The 18557-nt window shown below is 36.7% G+C and overlaps 1 protein-coding gene across 1 annotated transcript in view; it reads right to left on the bottom strand.

Moving 5' to 3' along the window:
- Positions 1-2867: 2867 nt before the first annotated feature.
- The window catches only part of LOC118556413 (ras-related C3 botulinum toxin substrate 2-like), a 16697-nt gene continuing 1007 nt past the window's right edge, over positions 2868-18557 (bottom strand). Inside the window, exons 2-8 of the mRNA XM_036136657.1 lie at positions 17493-17560; positions 11556-11627; positions 7281-7398; positions 6741-6803; positions 4835-4994; positions 4565-4698; positions 2868-3343 (exon numbers count right to left, since the gene is read on the bottom strand). Of these exons, the coding sequence (XP_035992550.1) occupies positions 4568-4698; positions 4835-4994; positions 6741-6803; positions 7281-7398; positions 11556-11627; positions 17493-17560 (612 nt within the window). The 3' untranslated portion in view covers positions 2868-3343; positions 4565-4567. The remainder of the gene's footprint in view (positions 3344-4564; positions 4699-4834; positions 4995-6740; positions 6804-7280; positions 7399-11555; positions 11628-17492; positions 17561-18557) is intronic.

Below are 18557 nucleotides of genomic sequence, written 5' to 3'. Positions count from 1 at the left end.
AAGTGAATTATCCTTATTGATTCTTTGTTTGTGAGAGGTAAAGAACATAATTGCATTAAATAGAAACTGAAGCGGTTGGTAATGACTTATGAGTTTTGTTTTGGTTTCTCACACTATTGTATAATCAAAATCCTATTCATTAATATATTTGCAAGCACCATCTTCGCTGTTCTTGTCAAGTATTCTAGTCAAACAACTTATTCTTTACCTGCAGATGATAAAAAAAACTTTTAGCTAGCTACTATTTGAAAAAAAAAACAACAGAGATTAAGTAAACTTGTATGTTTGCTAAAAAGAAATAATAAAAAAAAATGCATCTGATAAGCACAGAAAAAACAAGCTCACAACAAGATCCTCAAACTTCTCTCTATCACACATGGCAGTACACATTTACACACTGATTTGAATGTTATATGTTAATTATTCATAGTGACAGTGCCCTTCACATTTATTGGTACCCTGATTAGAGGTGTGCAAAGGTAAATCCATCTTGTATTTTAGTTGCATAATGTCAACCCACAAAATGTAATTTGAGTACAATTATTTTAAAATGGCAGATTTTTCCCAATTCACTGGTGGCACGTTATGTTCCCCCTTACTTAAGCACGTTGTTTAATTTTTATTATTATTATTTTGTTTATATTGTATTTGGTTGAAATTATGGAGTTTTCACTTAGTAATAAACAAGTCCCTGTTTTCTTGGTATATACAGTAAAATATATGACACAGATGCCAAGTTCTCTTAACCACTCTATAAAAAGGGAATGATAGAATATTCTGTTCAAGTAAGGCAGATAGGTTTTTATTTTCATAAGTCACAAAATGGCTAACATAAACTGGGAATTAGTTTAAACCCTATACTGAGTCCGAACAAGATGTAAAAAGTGTAAAACAACCACAAAAACACTGGACAAGGATCCAAGTTTTAACATTCTACCACGCATTGATGAGGCTGGACAAGTGGGTAAAAAACAATCTCCACAGTTAGAGAAGTGTGGAAAATCTGATTTGTTATTTCTCTAATCTTTTCTGGAGGTGACAATATTTTTTCTCTTTAGGGACCAGTATAAAATCATAATTTAGCATGTTGCTTTTGCCTTCCTGAGGTGATCAGAAATTATGAATTCACAGTTGAAGGGAATGAGATGTATAAGTCATTGTAAACCAGGCTTTTCCTATTTTAAATTGGCAAAATGATTATGAAATTGACATTTTATACCTGCTTTGGCATGTATCATTAGTAATTAGTGGTGTTAGTATCTTATTCTTTCACCCATAGGACTAAAACAAAGCAACATTTTACTCTGTTCAGCCTTCCTATTATCTGCATAAAATGCTGTTCTTTTGCAAAAGCCATTTCTCAACATGTAGTTTCCTACATCTCTGTACTTCCTCTGGATTCATTTTTAAATTCCTCACTAGCATTTAAAATTGCCAACTTTTGAGTTCTTCCTTGTGTAAACACCAAAAAATGTTGTCGTTAACTTGACCTGGAAAGCCCTTAGATATGGTCTGATCATATGGTCTGCTTGGAAAGAAATCATAGTTCTCAATGTCCACCCAGCAGCCAACTGATTGGGGAAATCAGACATAAAATGACTGGATTCTGGTGATCTGTCATGACCTTTGGGTGTTTGTATTATGTTCCTGGATCATGCTTTCCTTAGTTACTTTCACTTCAGTTTCTGTTTATTAGTTATTTTTCTATTAGTTGTCTCTTTAGGTTAGTATTAACTAGTTTGTAGGTTCTTGATTCCTTCCTTAGAGTTACTACTTGTGATTTCTCCTTGTCTTCCTCTGCTTTTATGATCCTTCTACCTTTATTGCTCTTACCTGTGTCCCATTATCCACTCCACCTGTTCTTCATGCTTTCTCTCATCCTCTCCCCTGCACATATACCACCCGGTCATCATTTTCATCTTTTGGGATTCTCCGTTGTGTAACCCAGTTATTGTCTGTTCCCTCTGATTTGTTCTCCCGAGATTTCTGTAAATTACATTTTTCATTATATTTTCTACTCATCATTAGGCTCCCAAATGCCTGTCCGTTTTTTGGTCTAGCCATCGCCTCACCAGACATGATATAATCAGCGGATAGATACGTCTTTGCATCTCTAGTAAATTACAATATGCAGATTAGATGATTCAACAATGTTTGTAAATGCAATCCTAAATCAAATTTTAAACCCACAGACATAATGAAGAAAGCCTAATGCAACAATACTTACCGTACTTGCCCTATGACACATTTTAGAATGACAAAAATAACAAATATATTTAGTTAACAAACTGGGAATTCTGTTCTGTGATGCATTGGTTAAAATGTTACTAAGTTCCCATTTAAGGCCTACACAACTACACTTTATTACATCCAGAACTGCTCAACAAAGACATTTCCTATTTAATTATGTCCTTAACCTTGGCTTTGCGCTTCAGAAAATAATTTAATCTGTGACACAAACCCGCACCCTGAGACTCAGACAGCTTATGACCAATGAATTCCACCTGGCGACAAGATACCGAGAACCGTATTCTCACCATTAATCAGGTTTCCACAGGTAATCGCAAATTAGTCAGATTGATGTTATTGCCACAACGTCTTGCCCTTCAGGAAGGCAAAGTGAGATGGATGATGCTAATAACAGATGGCAGAAATGCCACCAGATAAATCAACATTATCTCAGACTACTCTCATCCATTTCTGCTGTGGTCGTGTAGTTCATGACACATCTCTGGTACTGCTTGACGGAGTATTTTGAGATCTCGCAAATGAAAGACCTCCTAATTAATTTTTATTCAAAACTTGGGGGGATAACATAAATGGAATCACTTTATATGTGATTTTTTTATCATATTGACACTACACAATTAATATATAAGTTTATTCTGTTTATTCCAACACTTCCAAACAATAGGTTTCTTATCAATGCGATTATATTAAGCTTCTAAATTTCACACCAAGGATACATATAAAAACACTGTTTGATAGTAAGAATAATTGTTACTGTGATATGTTGCAAAACTTTTTTTATATTGTAAAATAGAAACACAAAACAGTAAACACGCATCTCAAAAGCTCTTAGGGTGATAGTACGGTGTGCAAACCTGGGACAGTTACAGAAAAGTTAAATCTCTTGCAGAGTCTGTATTGCTCAGTATTAGAAGGCTGCGGCTAGATGTTTGCTACTATTTAACCATAACTGTCGAGGTGTTTTTTTTATGTTTTTTTTTTTTTTTTTTTCACAACTGTGGATATTTATAAGGAACTTTCATGAAAGAACTTTGAAATCTTCTTTTAAGGCAGAGTCAATGGTCCGAACGTCTGCCGTTGCTCTTCTCTGGTCCTGTAAGAGATCAAATACAACCTGTATGAATCACACAAATCAGGAAGGGGGGGGGAAAAAAAGAAATAAAAAAACTTGATCTCCAGAATGAACATTTAGATTTTATTTCTCTTAGCAGCTCAGGCACTTATGATTCCTTATTTTACTCAGGTTAAGAAACATAACTGTCTCAACATCGTGCCTTTCCACTGTCCAATAAAGATGCAATTATCATGTTAATTCTAAAACAGCAGGAAACCTAAATTAAGTTTTTTTTTTATTATTGAGTCTCAGTGCTTTTAGTTTCTAAAGTAACACGAGTCGATTATAGCTCACAGTGTTGTCTATCAAACTATTACATGTTTGCACTTTACTTAGATAATTGGAAAGCTCGGAGGTGCGCATAATAATTACACAAGTTGTGCTGCTATAGGGAACTTTTCTTAAAAAGTTATGTAATGGAAGACGGGCAGTGAACACCAATGGGTACTCTTAGCCACTGTACTCTGGTGTATACACACTTTTGCAATGGCTGTGGTCATGTGGGCTATGGGCTGTAGGTAACAGTACTTTACATTGTCTTGTTAGTGAAATTCGTCTTCCAAATATACTTCCCTTGTCTTGCTTAATACGTGTCTGAATGTAGATGTACGTATAGGGCAGGCACATGTTAATGTATATTGATTTATTGGCTTACTTAATGGACTTTGGAGTAGTATGGTAGTAGGATTGTTAGCGCTAAGGACTATAGGAAGAAGAAGGGTTCTGTACAGGACATCCATCATTACCTGATCTTTAACATGTGGAATAGATAGACTGTCACCACTGTAAGGTTTATAGGTCCAGCTGAATATGCTAGCAGTGCTGGCAGCTACATCCATCCATGTAGACCACAAAGTGGTGGGTCTGCTGTAAAACCTTCCAGATATTCTATGATTGTTAGATTTAGAACCCAAAGCAGTGACAGACGTAGTGGAGTGTGCCACCATCCATCAGGTTTAACAGTTACTTCCCAGGAAGCCTGAACGCAAGCTAATGACAGATGTCACTGACCAAGGAATCGCACTGAAGGCAGCGCCACCTGCGTGCGTATTATTTGCCAGGGTCTTTTCTACTTCTTCAAATAGTTTGCTTGTCTTTTCTATTTTTTAACCATGACTCAATTTCTTTCTCCTTTATCATGTTGTAAAGTATGACTTTTTTATATATATCTCCTGCCCTCTCCCCTTATCGTTGTCTCACCTTTTACAGCAGTGAGCAGGGCTTCTTCTTGACCTTGGCAGGCTGAGGGCAGAGCACAGCCCGGATGGCCTCATCGAACACAGTTTTCAAGCCACGCTGAGTCAAGGCTGAGCACTCCAGGTACTTTACAGCGTCTGAACACACAGAGAAAGACACATGTATGTAAATAAGCCTTACATTGTGAAACATATTGGTTGCCTTTTCCCAGGGAGTGGGGTTGCGGTATGAAGACATTCAAAAGATCCAGCAAATTTCACAAGGATAACTAACCTATCTCTTTAGCCAGAGCAAGACCTTGTGGATAAGTGATAGGCGCCAGTTTCTTTTCCTTCAGCTTCTCAATGGTGTCCTTCTCATCTCTCAGATCCAGCTTGGTGCCCACCAAGATGATGGGTGTGGATGGGCAGTGATGACGAACCTCTGGGTACCACTGCAAACAAGGAAATGAAGAAGGGAACTTTCTATAAGCCCTACGACATGAATCAAAAAATAGTAGAGAGTTTTAATGCAAGAATGGCTTTTCATGTAGACATATATATTTACTTATTTTAGAAATAAACACATTTACAGTCAGAACTGCAGTTGTTGCCTTTCACCTATCTTTTACAGATTTTTTTTAAAATGGTTTATCTTATGCTTTCTGTCTCATAATCCTTTTCTCACTCGTTCTTCCCTTTGTCACTTCTACACTTACTTCATCGTTTATCCTGAGAGACTATTTTCCTGTCCATTAGCCCCGTGATTGACGTGGCATTTGACTGACGGATGCAACCATCTTAATAGCACTGCTTGCACCAAAGACATTTGATTGACATGCAGAGGTTATGGGAATTACCAAATGAATCATACTGCTGCTACCTTTGGTGGATTTTAACTTTACTGTTGGGCGTTCATTAAATTGAAACAAATTAGAAAATACTTCTTTTCTTCTAGTCATACACTGAATACAACTGTCGTGTATTGTAATGAGGATCCAGTTTACAACTTATTGTGATTTGATTATAAGCATTTGGACATGAATTGAACCTTTGTCTTAAAATCTATCATGATATGACATTGTTGCAAATTAATTATTTTTGTACTACTGCTGCTTCATTAATTTTTTTTTTGAAAAGATGTATCATCCTTTTTATTTATTTAGTCGATGCGTTATTTCATTTTTCTTTTGCCCTGATTAGTTTCTTCATGGTCATCTTCAATGAAGAGAGTAGAAAATTGGTGGTGAATATCTAAAAAACGTCAACACACCATCTTAAAAAAATATCAAAAGGTCTTTATTTTGGACATGATTTAAAAGACCCATGAAGTTCTGAGGTGCTTTGGCATAACCACCCCCTCATGGAATGAAACAAATCACAATGAATCAGCAGTCCATTTAAAGAGACGATCCATTAGCGTGAGGGCTAAACTTGCAGCAAATCCTCAATCAACAGGACTTCACCCCTAAAAATCTGAAGCCTGAGTATGTTGTTAACAAAAAAAAAGGCAGAAGGCTTCTTTCATAGTCTAACACCTGTAGCTGAGCCAGGGAAGAAGAGTGAATACAAAAGCCAACAATCACAGAAAAATACATGAAAATAAAGAAAAAAAAAGGTTTGCATAAAGATAGCAAATTACAAATATTTTTTGTCTCATATTCTAATAAGCACAGGGATGTGGTGATTCATTGGGATCTTCAGCTGTGCTTTATAACAACATACTCAGGTGTTAGTTGATGCGGAGCTGAGTCCTGTTGATGAAGAATTGACTAAAGGTTGAGAACCTAGGGAACCGTTTCTTTAAAAGGACTAGTGATTCAAAGTGATCAGTTAGACTTACAAAAATGTTTGCTGAAAACTTTGTGGTTCTTTCAAATCCTCTAATGTTAATAATAGTATTTAGAATTTTTAAGGAAATTGGTTTGTAGATTTTTGATACTCAGGTTAACAGCTTTCCCATCTTAGCAGCATCTTGACTTCCAACATTAACTCTGAAGTTCAGGAAGCACCATTCCTACACAATTATTAGCAGAAATTGAGAACATTTCTCCTACAATGTTTTTTTTTACTGTTTTGTCTTCTTGTTTAATTGTTGTTTATTCCTGTAAATCACATAGTGTTACATAACATTGTATGAAATTTGCCATACATATTAAGCCTAATTAAGTGACATGGAATGTGTGATAAATGTAACTCACCTTGGCTCTGACGTTCTCATAGGACGCTGGGCTCACCAGGGAAAAACAGATTAGGAAGACATCCTTCATAGAGAAATGACAAACAAAAAGGGATTATTCATCATAAATTTACATGGTTGACAGGATATTTTAACATCATTTAAAAGAAATTGACTAACTTTTGTATGCATTAAATGCAAAGTGCATATCCCTACTTAACCTTCAATTAAATATTGACCCGGTAAGTTGTCTATCCATGTCATTTTAAAAACTGTATTCAGCAGTTTCTGATCATCCTCAATATTTCTGTGTATTTTTGTTTCCAAGCCAAAGGCTTTTATTGTCTGCACCATCCAGAAGAAAATTTTTTGTTTTTCTTTTATTTCCTTCCCTGTAGCTCCAGTTACTGAGACTCTGATTTTGCCAGACTGCAGTTTGTTATAGATTTGACAGCCACAATTTAAATTCTCACACTTTCCCACAGCTGGAGACAAAATGGATTTTGTTTCTAAAATGAAATGCCTTGCGTCTGCACTTGTTCATGTGGAAAGGACTGCGTACCGTTTGTGGATAGGACAGCGGGCGGAGCCTGTCATAATCTTCCTGTCCTGCTGTATCCCAGAGGCCCAAGTTTACTGGCTTGCTGTCCACCATCACATTAGCCGAGTAGTTGTCAAAGCTGTCGAAAGCACAGAAGGTCAGTCATCAGTCAGAGGACCAGTAAGTCAGCCTTTAGTTTAACGAGTCATTTAAAGTATCAGATTTATGGGTGCCACAGACATTCGATCACAGCAAAGTTCTATGGAAGATTCTCAGCCGTCTGATACAGGAAAGCATATGTTTTATGTTACAAAGAACAAAAAAGACAATACACATTAAATAAAACCCAAGAGGCTTTGTGATATCAGAATATAAAAATAAAGAACAGGTTAAAGGAAAAAGAACTGTACAAAATGCCTCTTTTATTGAGGTGTTACTTACAAATTACAGTTTTTAAGCAAGACTGCCTTTTAGTGGTCAAACTGAAATACTGCAGCTTCCTCTTTGAGCAGGTATGATTTTGACCAGTTTGAAATAAAAACATAGTACAGTTGTTGCTGCAAAACAAATCTTAACCCAAAGAAATAGGCTTAATTTTATTTTGGTTGAAATGTGTTGCTTGCAAATTTTACAAAGACAGACATACACTAACAGCACACTATGAGTACGTTTGTATGTTAAACTTTCCATTCTAGGGTCAAAGGGACGTTTCACTTTTGGCAAGTTCAAACATTCGGCTTTACTTTGGCTTCTGTATCACGCTTTTGCTTAAATTACCTCTCACATGTCATTTTCAGCCAGTTAAAACTCGTGTCATATAAAAAATAATAAGCCATCGCTTGATTTTCCTTTTCTTTTTACTTTATGGATTTTGGTAAAATGCAAAGTGGAATCAAATATCTCATTGTTCATATATGTCATATGATATTGCTGTGTGGCAAAACTTATTATCTGGTGCCGCAGTGTTGGATCCCCTGGTGTGTTTGTGTACAAGTTTAGATCAATAACTCAAACTGAAATTATTTGAATAATTTTATTAAAGTATCATATGTATTTAAATCCAAAAGTGAAGATATTTCCCTTTCAAAGGGGGCAGTAATGCACACACAAGGGAGTTTTAAAGGAGAGGAAAAGAACACATCCATATTAAACATGAAAAAAAGCATTAACAACAGGTGGTGGCCCCATGTTTTATCATGTGAAGCATAGCTTTGACCGTATTACCAAACAGGTTTCACTAAAATTAACAAACCTTGTGCAAGCACCACCCCATATAGCATTAGTGTCACTATCAAGCGTCCAACAAGTAAAGAACGACCCCAACGGGTCACACGGTAAATCAGTCAGTTAATCTTTTAACCTAGACAGTACTACTAGAATGACTTATAGGCTTGGAACTCTGAACCAAGATTTATACTCAACAAGCTTTTGTCTTCAAGTATAGTAAACAAAGGGGGCTGTTTGCCTTCTTTCAATCACTTGACATTGCCTTGTACTAAACAACAAAGAAAGTGAACCAACATATTCATAGGAGATCCTCCAGAACATTTTCAGATGTGGTTTGATGGAGATCACCAGTAATGTTGTTGTGGCACACACACACACACACACACACACACACACACACACACACACACACACACACACACACACACACACACACACACACACACACACACACACACACAACACACACACAATAGCATAGCCGTAACCCTAACCCTCAGGAGTTTCGATCAGTTCAAAGCAATCTCATATTCCACAAATCTGGCAGCCCTGAATCACCAAAATATAAATGTTATCATGATCTTGATAGTTATACATATAAAAGTTAGAAAATAAACTTTTAAAAATAAACCACAATTCATTGTAACTTTAATCATTGTTTACTAATGTGCTAAATATTTAATGTGAAATTGTCTTTTAATTTAGTGTCAAGGGTATGTGTTTATAACAAAGCTTAAATTTGAAAACTACCCCTTTAATAAGACAGTATTTTGGCTAAGTTGATAGACTGCTGAACAATATTTACAGTAATACACATTGTTGATTCATCTCTAGTTTACAAAAGTGTTTTATTTCACATACTCAATCTTTTAATTGGCTGTCTAACATGCTACAACTTAAAGTCTGCCACTGCCTCAGTTTCGGATTTGGTCACAACCTGTTTTCATTGTAGACTATGCTGCATTTGTCTAATTGTGTAAAAATGCAAGATTGCAACTTTCCTCTGTTCATCTTGGACGTGCATTTCAGCATCATACATAAAGTTCATAAATTGTAAATGCTTTTCATATCAGACTCATTCAAAGTGACAAACCACAAAGGAAACCAAAAACCTAGAGGAAAACAGACAACATCCAGTCTGAGAGACCATCAAGCTGAACGACAGCTGTGTGTGATGAGACTTCCCCATTACCAAAGCCTAGAAAGGCGGAGGTATGGGGACTGTAGGTACCGTAAGTTTATTATTTTGTGAGTAAAACAACAGCCTGGTTTTAGACTATGGTGAAATATGGTTAAATCATTCTTTGCTGGCAGTTCCGGTGAATTGATCTTGGAGTTTTTTGAACACTACACTTTTTCGCGTGGCGCCATCTACCAGCAGTACTGCAGAACTATTAAAAAGCCAGATGGTTGCCATTGACGCAGCTACGAAATAGGTCCCGACCAAGCTGACCGCGCTGTAATGCCTCGTGGAAAACTGATAGCTCTGCGTGAACAAAGACCAACCGTCCTACTCCTATTTCAAGTTCCAGCGAGTCCTCCCCTGAACCTCCTTCCACAAAATCGATGGTATAAAGATAGCAATGGTAGATATACACATAATAGGTTATATTTACTTACAAACTGAGCAAGAACAAAGCTTGCTCAGTTTGTAAGTAAGCTCTTTAAAAAAACGTTGCATGCAACCAGAGTGCGCTGTTGACATATCCATTTAAAAAATGTAAAATAAAGCGAATATGTACCTTTAAACGATCAATTTTGAAACCGGGTCCCAGGCTGGATACATTTCAAAATGCCACTTTAATTTTTCCGAGTGTACATGCATGCGGCAGCTTTTCTTAAACAATGATGTGGTAGCTTCGCCTCTCTCTGTAACCCGCCAGCACCTCACTCTCAGGCTTTTCATCCTCACAAATACTCAATTTTACATCACTAAAAATGATTATTTCTGAATACCTTGAACAAAGTGGAGATTTTTGAAAACCCTGTATTTGTGGTTGTGTGTTTACATGACTAAACTGAGTTGTAGAGTCTGGCACATCACAGTCTGCAACAAAAAATGTGGCGCTGACATCACACGTGACCGCTGTTATGCAGTGGAGGAAAAAATAATGCTGTTAGAGAGGTGCTGATTTTTATGTCGGATAAATTCTATGTTATACATTTAGAAACTGATAAAACTGATGACCAACTCCTGATTATTTTGAAGTGGTGATTTCAGTATTGATATTAAGAATTTTAATCCTGAGAAACATCTAAGATCCCTTATTGCAAAAGTCTAGATTCTAGAATTCATCTTTCTTGATTTTGAGCGTCTGAGGTTGATTTAAAAAAAGATTACAATAGTTACTTAGTTATTTAACTTAATTGCTGTTTAGGACAACTTAGTCACTGGGATAAGAAACTTCAAAAAAGCACAATTTGCACATCATTCAAACTACTTTTTTCTCCTATATTCATATTATAACAAAAATGCAAAAAACTAACCATTTATCCCTCTGCTCCCAGTGCGTTTAAAAAATGCTGATAAAATTTCTGCTTTTATTTTAAAACTCAATGTGATGTACAAAAATTAATTTATACTTTGCTAAAGTTGTCTTCTTTCCGGCATAATTTGTCAAAGTACATTTTTCAAACCAGAGTGCAACATTTCCTTCTGCACTGTTATCTCTCAAGTTGGCCTGTTCTCACAGTGGTATTCTTGATCAGTGCAACAGTGGCAAGGAGAAAGGAAATGCGAGTGAAAATCTCTTCCTTCTGCTCCTCCTATGGTTTGAAGACGCTTGAGTTTCAGAGGAGGTGTGTTTTCCTCACCTGAATGTTGCCGCCAGCCCCAACCTGCCCCTGTTAGCACTTTCACACATCTACAGCAGCATGGGCATGTTGTTATAAAACATACTCCAAACGTCAAACTATTTGGAAATGTTCATGCATTGTTTGTGCTGTTACAGATACACATCCACATATAAGTGTACATATATGTTAATATTTTTATGTATCCTAAGAGACCTAAAGGCAGCGAATATGTGTGTATGCCTGAGTGTATTAGTGCGTTTGTGTTATACTCACACAGTAGGAATGTATTCCCCAGGGAATGCATTGGTTGTATAGCTGATGAGAAGACATGTTTTACCCACAGCTCTGAAATAAAAATAAAAAAAAGGCAAAACAATCACATAGAGAACTTAAAGAGAAGTGTCACTGTGGGGATTCTTTTTCAATTTATGCAGCATATTTCTAGCTTAACTAGTATCATTACAATATAAACTCTTATTACATACTGTATCGGAATCTAAAAAAAGTTTCTATCTTGTACTGATAGGAAATGATGCAGCAAGTATACAGGCTAAACTTAGTTACTGCTGATGTGACCTACTTATTTGCAGAGTTGTCTAAAAAAAAACATGCCTTCAATCTTTAAGCAGCTTGTTAAAGTTTTGACTGTCATACACGTTCAACACACCATCGGTAAATAAGGAATTTAATCTATGAATGTTAGCAATTCTGAATGCAAAACATTTTTTTTTACACTTTGCCAGAATAAACAGTCTTAGATTCAGGGTGCAAAAAAATAACTTTATTGTAAACCGTAAAAGCATGACTGCAGGCTATGAAATAACATTGAATGGGACCCATTACAGGAGCTCGCCAAATGGGCTGTTTCAACAGCTGCCTTGACGAAACTGCACCGCTGCACGTGAGAGATGATTCAACAAGTACCGACTGGCCCTGTTCTAATTTGGTTCCAGGAATTTGCTCCTTTTGCTTAGTGTTTAACAACAAATCATAGTTTCACAGAAAAAATCATACATCAAGCAGATAATGTTCTGAATCGGTCTTCTTTGTTGCAGTGAGGAATGTCTTTGAACCTCTTTCAGTAGAAGCGAATATCCCTGAGATATAGATATATATATATATATATATATATACATATATATATATAAATATACATATATATATATATATATATATACATACATATATACATATATACATATATACAATACATATACACATATATATATATACATATATATACACATATATATATATACACATATATATATATACACATATATATATATATACACATATATATATATATATATATATATATATATATATATATATATATATATATATATACACAAAAATGGTTAAGGAAAGCTATGGCTGCAAACTTGGCTGCCAAGTTGGCCTGTTCTCTACAAAGTAGTTTTTGTCCCCCCCAGAATACTTTTTTTAATAATGCAATGGCCGTAGATGGACGTGACAGTTAACCGCAGCACATTCTGAATTTGGTATTATTGTGCAACAGTCAGATACGGCCTTTTGAAACCCGAATCTCTTCCTACACAACACTGCTTCCTGCATAATGTGATGCATTTGCTGAAGAAGACGTGCATGTTTATAATTCAGGACAAAATATCAACATGGAGATGATTTATTTGTATTTTTATTTATAGAAAATGCATAATTTTCTGTCAGTTGCTGAATTCAGGTTCAGTTGGCGAAGGTTAAATTATGTTTCAGTTAATTTTGTACATATAAAGTATGAAAATACAGTCTGTTGTGTCTGCCTGTATATATATATATATATATATATATATATATATATATATATATATATATATATATATATATATATACTAATATTATTAGGATAAACCAGGATGAAAAAAAGTCTCTACAGTTTTAGCAACCCTCATAAGATGTGTTATTTCATCCTGCCTTTTTCTTTTTAGCATTTCTAAACCTATGAAAATTATGCCAGGACTTGCTTTTTAAAATTTGTTATGTGGCTGTTCTGCAAAGGCCGACTGCATGATGGAGTTTTGACGTTACTATTAAAATAAAATTTGGTTGAAATGCTAAAGTTTGCAGAGAGCCAGATACCAAGTAAGGCGGATTTTAGACAGTTAACTGAACTGTAAGAGAGTCACTGTTTGCGTTTATGCATGTGTGTGTTCCGTGGTGTGTGTATGGGTGTCAGAAAGGAAGTGATCTGTTTCAGAAGTATCAGTTAAAGCTAAAAACAGGAACCGGCCATTTTCTCAGCAAACTTTTCAAAACTAACCAAAATCTAACGCGTCTTTTTTTAGACATTTTGTTTCACAATTTCAGAGATCTAGCGTTGTATAAAGTAAAATTTAATGTCCAAGACTATAACATTGATTTACTGTATCACTTTGTACTAATATTATAGTAGAAACTTTGCTGTTTATCTGCCTTGCTTTTCTAAGGAGACATGCTGAATAATGACACAGCATTGCTGTTCTATATATCAGATAATAGCGTACATGTAATTTGATCAACGCCTTTGGGCTTGACTTTTTCTAAAGTTGCTTGTAAATTTTGTGAGTTGCTAGTTGTGTTTTATTTTGGATTATGTTTTTTTCCTTAGGTTTAAACTGCTCCATATTTTCATTCAATAAATTTATGAGGTTGAAAAATTCAACTATGAAATCTTGCCCTCAAAGGTACAGCCAAAACAGACCATTGTATTTTTTTTTCTTTTTTACAAAATATTCAATACCCTATTAGACTTTCACAATTATTGAGTACTACAATTAAATTATTCCCGGTCATGCAGCAGTATCCTACTTTGCAACCTCGTAAAATGTTTTGGATGGAAGTACCTGATAAACATATGAGACATAAATAGAGTTAAATATTGCCCTAGTGGGGTGGTTCTCAAACTGTCGGGCGCGCCCCCTAGGGAGGACATAAAGGAATGACAGGGGGAGCATGAGAACAGCTTTTCCCTTTTCTTCTTTTTGTGTCCACAAGATACAGAGCCGGTGTCACAGTTTTAAAGGTATACTATGCAACCGGGGTTGATTTTCCAGCGAGGCTCCCCCTAGAGGGCGAAAGTAAAAGTGCACTGTCATAAAGATGCTCAGCTGTTCTGGTTTCTCCGTCAAGCCAGGCGCGGTTGTTTTGAGCTTAGCAAACAGGCGAATGCAACGAAAAGTCAAAAAAATGGCAGTACAAACAATGACTAACACAGTGAAAGTATGAACATCAGGGTTTCCCGCAGCGCTATCTTGGCGAGGCAGCTGCCTCACCAAACTCCCGCTACCGCCTCGCCAACATTAAAAAAAAAATAAAAAATTAAAAAAATAATAATAATAATAAAAAAACTCTATATGCTTGCATGTTTATTTGACGTTAACACGCGGTTCTTTGTTGTTGCTTTCGCGCGTGCATATAGTGAATGTCAGGGCAAAAACACATGGAGTTGACTCGCGGTCTAGACTTCTGAGCCTGTGTGTGCGGGCCGAGGGCCAAGTACGGTATTTTCCCCACAGACCACCAGGGCGGCCGAGAAAACCTTTGTTCGACCTGAAATGACTCATTTAATCATCCAAAACGGTATGGAACACATTAATTAACTGAAAAATGTTGCATAGTATGCCTTTAAAGGTTTGTGGGAAAATCATATACAAATCTTGCTAAATGAGATAAATCTGTACCTGTATTCAGTCGGACAAGTAGCAAGGGATTCTGGGTAATCCTCAGAGCAACTACTTCCCTACATTGACAAAATTTAGCTATGCATGTCGGTGGATGAAAAATATCAAAAAAAATCCTGAAAGAGTATGCAACTTAATGTAACTGTATTTTGTTCTTGATGGTAGAGTTTGATATTATTTCCACCATATTTTCAGCTAGTCTATTTTAGGTCTCTGTATATTATAGATAGTGAGGTTCATGACTAACTAAAGCTAACGTGTCATCTTTCCAGAGAGAGAGAACGTACTGTTTCCTCAGGCAGGGAACTTTATTGTTTCATCCTTTGTTTTGTCTGCAGGTACGAGTGTCGACCAAATATGTTTATACTGTTGCGAATAATATATAGTTTGTCAAATGTGGGGATGTTGAAAAGAGCCAGTTGTTAGAAACTGTTATAGTTATAAAATCTGTATTTAAATATTGTAAAACCTAAATGGGACTCTGGGCTGATTTCATGTCCTTCTTGACCCATTTTGTTGAAGTTTTGTTGAGATTGGAGGGGGGGGGGGGTCATACCCATTGCCCTAATGGCAACAGTGCATGGATAGATTTTAAGAAGTGGACAAGGTGCAAACCTTTGCAATTCTGATATTGGTATAACCTCTAAGTTGTATTTTGTTCTCCTTCCTGAATTATACATTTCTTCAAGTATCGATGATAAACACTTTATTGCTATTAGTAAAGGCTTCTTTAGCTTGCAAAGTGCATATGTCCATAAGCACCATGGAATTAATTGGTTTTCCCTTAAAACTAAAAACTTTACATTTATCACAGGTTTTTTGGGGTCTTTCTTTTGCTAGATGTAACAACTTGTTTAAAAGTGACATGATGAAATTTGCTCTGCTCATCAGAAAACAATCAGCAGTTTTTTGCCAAACAATGTCATTTTGCATATTTGGGACATACATATGTGGTTAGGGAGCTGGGCGTTTTGTCTTGGAGAGGCCTCAACGGTTGCTGGTTCAAAACTCAGTCTGCCACTCTGGGTCCCCGAGCAAGACCCTTGACCACAGATTGCTCCCCAGGTGCCACTCGGTGTGGCGGCACCCTGCTCCCTAAAGGATGGGTTAAATGCAGAGACAAATTTCCCCTCCGTGAGACTATAAAGGAAGATATTTAGTTTTAATAGGTTAATGTTGTGAAGGACTCTAAATTATATATTTTTTTTATTCCTGTCAGATTGTAAATTCACAGTACGGCCAAGTTTAATGTGAAGGTTATATAGAGACTCAAACAAAAAAACTTCCTCATAATCTAAAACTGACTTCCTCTTCTCCAAGCCGCGCTGACAGACCAGCAAACACGTGTTCACAGAGCACACAAAAAGCACAACTGCTCAACTTGTTTCAACAGTTACCACAGGGTCCAACTTATCAGGGCCACTTTAAAGTGATGTTGAACCAATGGCGTAAAAGTAGCTGCTGCTGCAACCAGATAATGTGGATAATGTGGATATTGCTGTCAGAATAAATAAAGTTTAAATGTCACTTCATCTTTCTTGCAGATTTTTGGAAGTCCGTTTCTAAAGTCATAATCTATTTTAAACCATCTAAAGAGATAGATTTTGGCTTTGCGTTTTTACAACCCACTCCACACCCTACACCCAGAAAAAAAAAAGAAATTTTCCACTGAGCACTGCTTTGTAAAAGTGGATTGACTGACAATTCAAAAACTTAAAAAGCATGAACATATTACAATTTTTGGCTGTGGAGGCACCCAACACTTTGACTCCTGGCTTCACCATTTTACTGCTCTACAAGCAAAGTTGTTCATATGCTGATGCTTACTTCCCTTGCATTTTGACATTTCTAACATCAGGAGATGTGCAACAGGAAGCTCAGCACATACGGAAATTAGCCACACCACATGTGAAAACTCTGAGGCGGTAATGCTTTCTTATTCGCTTGCAGTTTGAAGAATGTAGCTTTAGTTGAAATACATGATTTTAGAGATCTGCTTTGCCTCCATGTATGAGAAGCACGAGTATGGAGAAGTGTTTTGTAATGCGGATGATGACATAAACTTATCCAGTGACAGTAAAAAGTTTTGTTTGCTTAACCGAACAACAAATTCAGTAGATTCTGTCTTCGTTTTTCCGTTTTCTGTGGCTTCATGAACATCTGCTTCACAGATATTTCCAATCCCGCTCATAAAAAGGGGGGGGCTATACTCTTAGTTTGCTTCTACACAGCATTTTCCTACATGTTGTGACCTGCAATGCTCATTCAGTGCCCTCTTAGAAAACCAGTAGTATCAAATACACACCCAAGGCTATAGTTTCAGTGCTGGGCATACTTATTTTAAGGTACTGACACATCACTACGGAAGTTCTTAAAATTCGAATTCAAGTCTTTGACTTTTCTCCTCTAAAATCCTCAAGCCTTTTTGCTCAAGGCCGGTCATCTCCATCAACTGATCTAAACCGTGGCTGACAAACACAGAAGGCAGCTTAAGTTAAGACAAAAAAAGTGATGGAAAATAATGCCGTACCCATCTCCTACGACCAACCATTTGATCGCCTGCCATCCTGTTCCGCTCAGCTTCGTCTGTGCTTCTCTCTGTCACAAACAAACTCAGAGGGAAGGTTGAAAGGACTCAGATCAGCATGCAACTCCAGGACAATTGTTGCACACCTCCCTCCCCCTGCACCTTTGCTACCCTCTTCTTCTGTCATGCTCTCCCTCCTCCTCCTTATTTTTTTTTTGCACACATCTTCTTCTTCCTGTTTTCTTTTTTTTCATTAGTCAATTTCTTCTTCTTCAGAGTGGTACAAAGTTGAAGCGTTTTCTAATAGAAAACATTTTGAAAATGGTTTTCTGATGATTTGTCAAAAGAAACTGATCTGAAACTTCTTTGTTTGTACTTGTACCTGGCATTCTTTCCTTCAATAACAATTTATTTCATTATCTTAGGAGAAGGTTGGACCTTAGACAGACTGAATAAGTTTGAGAGTTTTTTAGCCCCGAGGCCCGATATGACTGGCCTTATGTCGCGGCATGCAACCCTCAACCAGCGTTATTCATGAAGTACTTAACATTACCACACAAACACCACACAGTGCTGTGCAGCGTACACAAAGCAAAAACATTACAAGGGCCCTTGCAGACGACACAAAAGCCTAGAACTTAAAATACAAAATAATACAGAAAATGCATTTGATCAGCCATGCCTTAAAGGCAAAATTAAAAATAAGCACCAACTAAAATCAACATCACACAAGGTGTCAAAAGCCAAGGCAAAGAGATGAGTTTTGGAAGTGAATGGTGATGTAAAGTAAAAAAAAGCACAGTCTCCTCTAAGCTTAGGTTTTGTTTGAGGCACAATGATAAGCAGCTGATAAGCTGACTAGAAGGAGCAGGGGGGTGTATAGGTGGTGCAGAACTCAGCTCTGTTGGAAGGGGCAAGGCCATGGACAGTTTTAAAAAACAAAACTTAAAAATGAAGGTAAAATGTACGGCAAGCCAGGGGAGTGAAGCTAAACTGGGTGTCAATGTGCTCATATCTGGCTTTGGTAGATAAAAGACCTGCAGCAGCATTTTTTACCCTGTAGCTGGG

This window comes from Fundulus heteroclitus, chromosome 5, assembly GCF_011125445.2.
Source record: "Fundulus heteroclitus isolate FHET01 chromosome 5, MU-UCD_Fhet_4.1, whole genome shotgun sequence".
NCBI lineage: Eukaryota > Metazoa > Chordata > Actinopteri > Cyprinodontiformes > Fundulidae > Fundulus > Fundulus heteroclitus.
This window is presented reverse-complemented; position numbering and strand designations above follow the sequence as displayed.